General features: G+C 40.5%; 1 protein-coding gene across 2 annotated transcripts in view; it reads right to left on the minus strand.

Moving 5' to 3' along the window:
• lhx3 (LIM homeobox 3) overlaps window positions 1-9035 on the minus strand; it is a 37956-nt gene extending 28921 nt beyond the window's left edge. The window contains exon 1 of one of the 2 annotated variants that reach the window (XM_067969502.1): window positions 8930-9035. In XM_067969502.1, the coding sequence (XP_067825603.1) occupies window positions 8930-9035 (106 nt within the window). Of the gene's footprint in view, window positions 1-2969; window positions 3064-8929 lie in introns of those variants that run through there. The other variant, XM_067969503.1, reaches the window with a different exon arrangement.
• Between the last annotated feature and the right edge of the window lie 3108 nt (window positions 9036-12143).

A 12143-nucleotide genomic window follows, 5' to 3' on the forward strand; every position in this document is an offset into this window, starting at 1 on the left:
TTTCCTGTAGTGAACAGGTTGGGTTTCTCAGATTGTTTCATGGCTACTTTTACTGCTACCTATTTTTATACGGACATTATTTTTTTTAAACGTCTCAACGTGCTATAGTGAGATCTGAACTCACATTCTCTTCCCTGAGCAGCTCTGGTAGTCCAGACCTCTGGAGTAACACAGCCACTACGCTATATTAATGTTTATGCATGGGGCTTGGAGGCAGCTTGCCTGTTAGGGCTCAGCTAGAGCAGAGTGCGCCTCCTATCGGCCGTGTACACACAGCCGTCTCCCTCAACTCATCCTTCGGGCGAAAATCACCTCATGCAAAAAGTTTAGAGTTAGGCTCATCTCTGCAAAACAAGGATGGGGCAGATCGTCCGTTTTTCTGATGGATACATTTTCTTCTAAAACAGAAAATGTTCTTTTCTGTTCGACTGGTCTGAACTATCGTTTGATAGAGAAAAAAAATCCGCGTTTTTTATGTAAAATTATGGTTTAGAAGTAGCTCGACGTGGACTCGAAGTATAGGATGGAATATTAATAAATTGAATTTATGTTATTCAATCAATAAAAATATTAATATACATGCTAAATGATTGTCCACGTTAGTCCGACAAAAATTGGCATTTGCCTCTAAACATAAATGTGTTTCTTTGATAAATTTGTCTGTCTTTAAGTGTTACACAATTCCTTTCCATCTACTTGTATTTGCCCAGTATAATATCCTGCAAGTTTATTCCCAGTGCAGCCTAACAACAATAACACTGAATGCTGGAAGTGGGGAGAGATAAAGACCCGAGGTGGAGCTGGAAAGCACGGGAATGGTCCAGTTGTTCATTAATAATGCAACAAGAAACTGCCGTCCCAGTGAAATCCAATAATGTCACCGAGACGGTGAGTAAAGTGAGAACGGCGAAATAAACGGAAATAATGGATGGCAACGATCAGAACCTGAGCCGGTTTCCCCGACACGGGGAGAGAGGAGCGAACACACGCATTGGTGGCTATACTTACATGTCATGTCCTAGTGTGTGTTTGAAATATAAGTACACGAGCCGCATTAAAACTGCTGAGTTGAGAATAAAATCGGTATCAATAACACAAAAAAAATCAGTTGTTGAAGCCGTGAAGCGACAGTTGTTTTTAAAGCAGAGTACAAATATAAATAGTTTGTATACAGTGAGGCAGAAAATAAAAATCGTATACACCATATGTTAGCAATTATTTATATTATTAAATATACCACCGGACTGTCGATCATGCTTTCACGTAGCTTGCGATTTTCTCACCTCGATGTAATTTTCTTTTAGTTAGCTCGGTGCAGTACATGCATTGTACATGCTACACTAACCCATAGATTATACTGGAAGTTGTTCTGTGATGTTTCTATGAGATATTAATACTTTAAACTTTATACTTTAAATCTGTCTTATTTTTGTCGTTTTGTTTTAGGATTAAATTTTCACAATTATGAATCTGATAATCTAATCAATTTATTACTGGATATCTTGTTCAATTTCATTCCCCTTGCTTATCTTGAATGGGCCCCGGCGGTGCCAGCGAGTATACGAAGCACACGTTCTAGGTTTTGCTGTGTTTTCTCATTATTAACGCGGGATTAGAACCGGTTTCGGTGTAAACTGCATCAAAAAAAAGTGCCAACGTTTGAATCCCTGCGCTTATTAATGTTACACCAGTAAACCAAACATTTAACACCTTTCTGTGCGAAAGTTGCAAAGACATGCACCGATAGAGAAGGATAGGCAATATACACGTACTTTCAGTGAACACACAGTGTGACACCAGGGCTGAAATTTAAAGCTTGCTGATGCGAGTATTTTGTATTTCCCTTCGGTCAGCTAGTTTTTAAAAAAATTGTATATTTGTGAATGCGATTAAACTCACATACGAGGGAATTTGCCACCATTATAAAATATCTCCCCCCCACCCATTATCCTACGTGTTCAACCTGTGCACCCCTTGTTATTATGCCATATCGCTTTTTTAAAAAATACATCCTTGGAGAAAATCACTACAAACGAGGCTTTTCCCCCCATTGAAAAACTGCAATCATAATTTAAACATTAAAAAATAGTTTTTTCCCCTCATTTCTTCCAAACATGTGGCCGCGTTTTAAAGAATCTCATTGTCATTTGCGATATGAAAAGGAGGGGTCTGGGTGGGGGGAGAGACATATGTCAGCCCAGTAACATTCGTATGTCCCTAATCCGCTGTCGGTTTTAACCATAATCCGATGCATTACTGAGATAAGAACCAAGACCTACTGATAAAAGGGAAAGAAATCTGCACACACAGGATTGGGCCTCACAATCTCCAATAACGTTAAATTAAAAAATCATATTGCAGCATTAAAAGCTAATTTAATATTCACTTTAATAGCACAATTATCAACACGATACTTATTCCCAGATAGTGCCGATTAAAATAAAGTACAGGCCCGCCACTATTACCGTGTGACTATAGAAAACTTGATCATTATAATACATGAAGGTCCAGTCTTATAGAGTTAACAACAAACAATGTTTAGCAAATTATTTCCAAAAAAAAATGTTAGCCTGCGGTAGGCTGGATGATATCTCATTTTATGGTCAACTGCATGTTTTAAATAACACATCGATACATTAAAATTGAAAGGTTTGTAATGGAAATGTCACCTAATTAGATAATTGGCTGGTTTAAGAGTTGGTCTCGAGTATTGGGTACACATCTGGTTATATTGAGAACCTCTTTAGTCTAATTTCTGTTAATGACTGGCTTTTAATATCAGACTGTTTTAATAACACTGCGTCTAATACTGAAAGCCCGTTACATCCAACAAATGTTTAGAGGTGGTAAGGTAAGGTGTTGATCCAGCGACACTATTAGAAAATCTTGGGATTGAGGGGAGCGAGGTAGGACACAGTTACAAACCCCTATCCCCTCAGTGTAGGTTGGACCTTGTTCTAATCGAGTACCTTTGAGCAGATCATCATTCTGGGCCAGTAAAGCGAGAAGCATATCAATGTTTGAACTCTCTTTTGCTGTGTTCAGTTCTCTGAGAGCATCCATCTTGCGCTGTTCCCTGCGCCAAATCTATGAGACTCGAACTCTCCTTTGCTGTAAATTTTGGGAAAGAACCCACGGGGCCGATGCCTTTTGCAATTAACTTTTCAACAGCGAGGGTTCGCGGCGCTGTACCTGTTCCGTGGGCAAAGCTCGGCGGCTGAACACAAGCTCCGAGTGACTTGCAGTCGCAGGGCTGCTGTGTTACTGGGTGTGCACACCAGGGAGTTGGAGCAGCGAGAGGGGCTGGATTCAATGCGCGTACACCACACACAGACATAAACACACGCACAGACACAAACACACAGATGCGCACACACGCACCACCAGTACAATAAGGAAGGACATAGTGTGATCCCATCTCGACTGGAGAAGACCAACTATAGAAAACTCCGGTGGGGTGAGGGGACTGGGACAAGGTGTCGCACCTGTGGATCAGCAATAAATAAACCTCCAGTGTTTTCTCCCACCGTTTCGAGTTTTTTTTGTTCGAGGCATAACATAAAATAACTGAAAAAGTCGAGAACGTTTTAAAATCAATTTTTACAGTAAATTGATTTAATTTGTGTTTTACCAGTTTTGATATATTTTATATATGAATATTGAATAATCTGTAGTTTAACATGTGTTTGCATTCCAGTGAAATTTGAATAAAATTTGATTTAAAAAAAATTAAAGCTTCCTATAAAAGGGGCGGCAGGATTCTGTAAGGCACCTGACAGTACCTTGCCTACAGAGGCGGAACCACATATAAAGAGGCTGGGGGAAGACATCAAGGGCAATTTGGGGATGTAGCCGGGGAATGGGTGACGAAACCTCTGCCAAATAATTAGATACGTCTCCCTAACCCCTTCAGTGTTTGCATCTAGACCTGAACAATGATCTGCTCTTGAGCAGGGTTATATTCTAAAGTCATACTTGTTTTATATATATATATATATATCCATATACGTACTTATACATAGATGCACACGTTTATATATATATATATATATATACACCTATACACACATATATACACATATATATATACACGTACAGTTGTAATTATACGGACGGGTTATAAATGTGTCGTATTATGTAAATATTATGTGTTTGTACTTATATTATATCTGTATAATTTATCTATGTTTTAGGAATATTAAATTAGTTCTAAGTGCGCGTGTATAGGAATTCTCACTCACTCCCGTTACCTGTTTCTTCCTCCACAGAACTTCACTGTTTCATTTCAAGATACAACCAAGCGGCAAGAGCAGAAAACGCCGGCGTGGTTTTGGTAATTTCGTTCTTGCTGTTTTTTTTTTTGTTAATAGCTCTGTTATGTTAGATTTAGTTCGTTTTTTTTTTGCAAAAAATATATATTATCCTGAAGTTGTCCTGGAGACCCCGCCGGTGCCGGTCTTGAGGGGTCTCGCTATGCAAAATGGGCTTTTCTCTTTTTCTCTGTGTTTTTTTCATACGACTCCAAAACCAGAAGATGGAACAAAATGCATTTGTCCACTTTCAAACCGGTGTGTTAGAATTGCTGCGGCATCCCCGGGACTGCGGGAAGATAGGTACCTCGGTTACACACGCTGAGTTATACAACCATAATTCCAAATATTTGTGGGGGTAAAAACTGAGGAAATCCATTTTACTCGGTCCCTTAGATATATCGACATATAGATTAAATATACAGTACCGTCCGATCCAGGGTTAAATGAACATATGATTTATTTCTATGATCTATATTGTAATGATAGCGTTGATACAAGGATACGCGCATTTGAATCAGCGTGATATGGTTTGGGATAACTGTATACAAATTCTACTTATTACAGCACTAATGCAATATAAAATCAACCTGGCAGTGTCTGTGTGGACCGTTCAGTGATATCTCTGCCTGACAACACGTGTTGCAGTTACAATGTCTGGCGCATTAGATTTAAAATATGTTCAAGTAAATGTATAAGTAAATCTTAAATATATAGATTAGATATAAATTAATGCGCAATCTAAGGAAATGTGGTTAACAACTAACATGTGAGGGAAGTGTAACTAACTCGCGTGAAAAAAATAAGAACTAAGGCTGCAGGGTAATCCCATTGAGATCTCCCATTAGATCCTGCTCTTTGTTAATGCTCTATACTCACCCAATCTATTGTTTCCCGTGTCATGTTATCCTTTAGAATATTCCAGACCTGTTCAGACCAACGCACTATTCAGAAACCCTGACGTCCATCCACGGCCTTTGACGATCTACATGTAACACAAGCGGCCGCTTTAGGACCCTGGAGGAATCACTTGTTTGGAAGACGGGACTGTAAATTCACCCCAGACTCCTCGGAATGTTATGCATTAAGGTCACACGGGACTTACTGTGTTAGTAAACAGGGAATAGGCTTTATTCAAAATCCAAACTGTCGACCACTTTTAAAAAAAATAGTGTTATATTTGCCAGAAATAAAGAGTTTAAAAGCAAAGCCCCGTCCCACCCTCTGCCTCCAGTTTACTTTGGAAAATATCGGCGCTCAATAAAATGTTAAGTAAAGTAACACCCTGATAAATGTTATTGACACTGATCTTTAAAGCCGAGCGGTGCCTTGGGAAATCAGGCGTAGTGCTGCTGATCTATCTCCTGATGAATTCAAAATCAATGTCCCATTTGTTTGCATTCCCAGACTATATCAAACACATTTTTGGTGAAATGTGCGCTATACTTCAATGGCCGTTCCCAACTTTTTAAAGCTTTAATAAATATTTTTACGTCCTATTGATCCCTCGCTTGAAGGAAGGGCGGTCGCTCGTGGGATAAAACGAGGCGCGCTGGCAATGCTGTCTGATCGTAGGATACACACCTGATCCGCCGACTCTCCGCCAGAGAGAGGGAGGAGGGAGGGGGGTGATCGAGAGAATGGCACCGACAATTTAATCTGTAGTTTGTTAAATCAATCGAGCAGCTCTAACTCCTACAGCAAGCACCTCCTTGGGTTTGATATCAATGGTTAAACATTTGTGGTACACGCAAGGTAAACCCGTGTTATAACAGGGAGGGGAATCGAAAATCTGGTGAAAGCTTGAGTCCAATAAGCGTAGGATTTGATTTTGAGTTTTTGTAGCACGTCTCGTACGGAAAGTACGTTTCAAACTCCGATACACAGCGATTTCCAACCAAAACCATTCCTTTCTAACCGTGGCCCAATACTGTATAATGTATCAGAATTCCCACTGTGATCTTTAACCTCACATCGCAGGCCACATATTCAAATTGACCTTTTTTTTTTGTTCAAAGCCACAACGAATTTAACTGTCCACAAACACGAACATTTGGCAAGTAAAAAGGAACACTGTTGTAATGATAAGTAGAAAACATTACTCCCTCAGTGCAGTTTGAGCCCAGTTTTTTTTCCATCCGCTCCCCTCCACCTGATGAATCGCACCGGGTGGATAAGACTGGTGAATGCTTCTCAATTAATGCAATGATCGGCACGACACTGCCTACAGCTCGCCGACACAAACCACACAATCACACCAAACAATCACACCAAACAATCACACCAAACAATCACACCAAACAATCACACCACACAATCACACCAAACAATCACACCAAACAATCACACCACACAATCACACCACACAATCACACCAAACAATCACACCACACAATCACACCACACAATCACACCAAACAATCACACCACACAATCACACCACACAATCACACCAAACAATCACACCACACAATCACACCAAACAATCACACCAAACAATCACACCACACAATCACACCACACAATCACACCAAACAATCACACCAAACAATCACACCAAACAATCACACCACACAATCACACCACACAATCACACCAAACAATCACACCACACAATCACACCACACAATCACACCAAACAATCACACCACACAATCACACCACACAATCACACCAAACAATCACACCAAACAATCACACCACACAATCACACCACACAATCACACCAAACAATCACACCACACAATCACACCACACAATCACACCAAACAATCACACCACACAATCACACCACACAATCACACCAAACAATCACACCACACAATCACACCAAACAATCACACCACACAATCACACCACACAATCACACCAAACAATCACACCACACAATCACACCAAACAATCACACCAAACAATCACACCACACAATCACACCACACAATCACACCACACAATCACACCAAACAATCACACCAAACAATCACACCACACACCAACAAGAGCTCGAAACGTACAGCCCGCCATTAATGCCGTAGACAATATAAGTAGTTGGTTTCTAAAAGAAAACAATAAAATCGTCGATGAACTAATTCATGAAGGAATGATGGAGGGGTGCTCTGTCAGGGGGAGTGTATGCGACACTGCGGAAATTACAGACACAAAATAAAGCGGAAAATGATTCAACTGTTTGGGTGTGCGCTATCATCAAACTCTGCTCCAATAACACAGGGGGCCGCGTTATTAAACACTGCGGTTAACTGAAGGCTGTCGATTCTGGACTCGGTGTTTCCCGTTTAAGGAGAGTGTTCCTATCTGACTCTACCTAAAGAGCAATTTCTGAATAACAATGTTTACAGCATGCTTATTTTTATTTATGTTTATTGTTTAGACTGAACGGTATTGGACACTAATCGATTAGACACCAATAACTCGCCATAACCCCAGGATACTGATCTGCAGTCTTGTTGCATTGACGGTTGCTACAAGTAGGAGGATAGAATTTCACAAACATTATCCTCTGTCTTTCTTCGCTGCTCTGAAATGTTATCCTTGCATCCCCCCTCCCCGCACAGACACACACACACGCGGGGTTATAAGAGTGGGTTCAAAGGGGGTGAGGGGTACAGTGCCTGTGGGTCTTTAGAAACTCCCAATGTACCCCGGCAACAAAGGAATCTTTGGCAAGAGATGGACGGAATTCACAGTTGGTGCTTTGGAGACATCACACCTGACACGGGGGAGCAACAGAGCTGAAATATCCCATATCCGTTGTAAGGCTTGGCTTGGAGGAGACTGGGGCAAGCGGGCAAGGGGCAGACGACCGGTTGGATCTTGCTGTTCGGGGTTACAGACGACTAGTCCTGTCGCTCTAGATGCCAACAATGAATGATGTCCCTGTCCTGACAGCCCAGACCAGACACGCGCTCTACATCTGTTGATAGAATTTCCTAACAATGAGCCTCATTACATATTCATAACGTGTGCTGGTTACCAGTGAACAGAAGGGTGAGGGTTAAAATTACAATTTATCTTTTTAAAAAAAGTTAATACACGCCATCTTCCCTTGCATTTTAACAGACTTGAAAAACGTCATGCAAAAACACATTTTTTTTTGTAAAATTTCTTTGCATATTAAATGTTATGAAAATACATATAAGAAACCAGCCTCCTCACCTCTTCATAACGAGTGTTAGTTGGGACGGCAGAAGGCGTTAATATTGTCTGTCAGATTACAATGGGATTTGGACATTGCCTGCAGCGCTGTCAGACTATTGGAAATGCATTTAAAACGCGTCCTTATTCTCGTTTCCTACCTCTCCCTATATATTGATTAAATATGGAGGCAGTTTTTTTGCTATTTTAGCCCAGGTCAGTTAGAACCGCTTGATCAATCGAGAGCAATCGTCGGCTAAATTGTCCATTTGAAAAGGATGCACGCGTGAGGTGGGGTGGGGGGTGTTGAGGTTTGAAATGGACGGCGATTATGAAACCCCCTTTTAAACAGAGACTCGCGTAATTCACTCAGCGCCTATATAAACATTTTAATGTCCTGGAACCCTAAAGGGTGAAGAAGTGAGACGGTGTTCGGCCAAACCAGTTTACAACAAAATACCCCTTACCTGCACTGCCGTTAAACCGTGGGCGCTCTGTCGATTTTGTACAGCTGGCGGATCCAGGGTGTTCCAGCAGCATTTTATTTAGTGTTTCAATGGAAAATTTCTTCATAAATAATAATAATAACAAAAAAAAATTAATAAAAAAAGGTTGGAGTGTGTAATCCCTCCTGGAAGACAAGGTAACCGCGGCAGGGAGTCGCAGCCGAAGCTACTGGTGTTTGTGAGAGAGCGAGTGGGAATTCCTGGAATTAGTACTGTCAGCTGACCCCTCCAGTCGCCTCTGGGAGGTGCACTCTTTAGCATAACAAACGCTGCTGCAAGTTGTGTTGTCCTGGGGCTGAGATGAAGAAGCCTGGACCCGTTGCCGGGCGTGTTCACTCGTGTCCCCAAGTACATCCCCATCCACGTGTCAGTGTTTCTTTTAAACAATAGAGCAGTTCAGAGGCACAACCCCCTTTCACATTGTTTTTATTCAAACACAATTCCGTTTCATTAAAGACACTAAGGTTTTTTATCGATACATTCTAGATTTTTTTATTTAAAAAAATAATTACTTGCATTTCGCCCTTGCATGTGGGACGGTGAAGCGTATCTGGAGACGTTTAATCACTATACATACACATACATATACATAAATACACACATATATACACATTTACACACATATACGCATACATACACATATATATTTACATTTACACACATATATAAACACACATAAACGCATATATAAACATTTACACACACATATATACACATACAAACTATACGTACACACACGTACGTGTGTATATATACACACATACAGACCGCACATATATAATATTTAAATTGCGCTTTTTCAAATAACGATATATACATATTGTATTTAAATAGGGCTTTTTAAAAAATAACGCACTGGAAATATTGTATTGGAGATGGATGGGTTTCTTCAAAGCCCTTTTATTTTATCAACAACTTAAATTTATTTAGTGCCTTTAGCGCTTCGCAGAAGTGTAATCTTGTCAATGACAATTCAGTGCTTGTTCCCAGAGTTTTGCAGAATGTACTTAGAGAATAAGTTCCAACCCTTGGTCTGTCGAACAGGCCATAGAAAATAAGGCTCACCTTAACACGTGGAAGATAAAGAAATAATAAACTTCAAATATACGTTAAATTTCAAAAATGAAAAAAAATTGCAGGGCTGTGGGGAAAGAGCAGGGGAGTGGGACTAATTGGATAGCTCTTCCAAAGAGCCGGCACAAGCACGATGGGCCGATTGGTCTCCTGCTGTGCTGTATCATTCTCTGATTCTGTAATGGAAATGTGAAATAAACACTGAAAATCCCGGCAATGCACAGCAGGTCGGTCAGTATCTGAAAATAGGAAAATCAAGTCTTTTGAGTTAGACCTTTTCTCAGAATTGAATAATAAGCGAGTCCCGTCCTATAAGGTGAACACCCCAAACGTTAAACTTATCCTTCCTTTCCAGCAACTGGTGGACCTGCTCTATTTTTCTAACACATTCTGTATTTATAATTATTATTATACTACAAGTGTCCGACACTTCTTAGATTTTGGTTGTGTTGAAACTAATAGGGGGTTCGCCTGCTGCCACACGCTGTTAGCGGTCCCACTTTTTAAATATCCCACTATGATCAATGGAAAAGAAAAGATAAGGAATGCTGGAAATCTGAATTTAAAAAACAGGAAATGTTGGTATACACAGGTTGGACACATATAAAAAGACAGGCCAAATAGAGAACAATTATGGTCTATGTTTATCTATCGATCTATCTATCATAGTATCATAGTAAGGTACAGCGCAGGAGGAGGCCATTCGGCCCGTCGAGTCTGTGCCGGCTCTTTGAAAGAGTTATCCAATTAGTCCCACTCCCCCTGCTCTTTCCCCGTGGCCCTGTAAATGTTTTCCTTTCAAGTGTTTATTCAATTCCCTTTTGAAAGTTATCCTTTCAGGCAGTGCATTCCAGATCATTACAACTTGCTGCGTAAAATAATGTTTCCTTATGTTGCCTTTGACTCTTTTGCCATCTATCTATCTTACTCAATCTATACTGTTGGGGGAATCAAGAACAAAGAAACAAAATCGTAAAATTAGAGCTAGGCCATTCAGGAGGGAAATCAGGAAGCACTTTTTCACTCAAAGGGTAGTAGAAATCTGGAACTCTGTTCCCCCCCCCCACCCCACCCCAAAAAAAGTCCGTGTGCTGGGGCAATTGGAGCTTTCAAGTCTGAGATCGAAAGATTTTTGTTAGGTAAGGGAATTAAGGGATATGGTGAAAAGGTGGGTAAATTGAGTTGAGGTACAGATCAGCCATGATCTAATTGAATGGAGGAGCAGAATCGATGGGCTGAATGGTCTACTCCTGTTCATAATATTCCTATGTTCCTATATATAACACAGATACGAAAGATTCATTTCACAAGAATATTACATTCTAAAATCATTGGATACTTTCGTTAAAAAATGTGAATGACTGTGAACGACAAACATACCCCTCACACACACAGACACACACGCAGGCACTCACACACAGACTCACACACAGACACAAACAGACACACACACAAACACAGACTCACACACATAGACACACAAACAGACTCACACACAAAGACACACACGCAGGCACGCACACACAGACTCACACAGACACAAACAGAAAGATACACAGACACAGACATACACAAACACACAGAGACACAGCTGTACCACTTTGTGTGCAGAGAGAGCATTTTTGGGATTGCTTGCTAGTCCTACGTCTCCTTTAACACCCACAGAAGCACCAAGCGATGAACATACAATGAGGCGTGGTACTCGGACCTATTACGTTCATATACAATATATATCACACGAACCCCTCAGCCAAACCCAGAGCCCCTGACTTTAACTCTTACCCATTCTACACATTTGTGAAAAGGGAATTGATTTTACAGTTATTGAACTGACCGACACATATTAGAGGTACAGTCCGAGAAAATGTTACAGTCAGCTCACTGGGAGCACTGCACAATGCCAGCCTTGTTATATGGTCTGTGTAGGAATGGGAATCCTGAACTGCGTTTTTAATTTCCACATGAAACCAATTTCATTGCACTGTTCAAATATTAATACAACCCGTTTATCCAATAATATTTGTTAATGAAGTATATAAATGAGTATTAGAATGGGGCTATAAAGAACTGTAAAATTGTACCAGTGCTTTTACTGAATGTG

Source organism: Heptranchias perlo, chromosome 31 (genome assembly GCF_035084215.1).
Source record: "Heptranchias perlo isolate sHepPer1 chromosome 31, sHepPer1.hap1, whole genome shotgun sequence".
Classification (NCBI taxonomy): Eukaryota; Metazoa; Chordata; class Chondrichthyes; order Hexanchiformes; family Hexanchidae; genus Heptranchias; species Heptranchias perlo.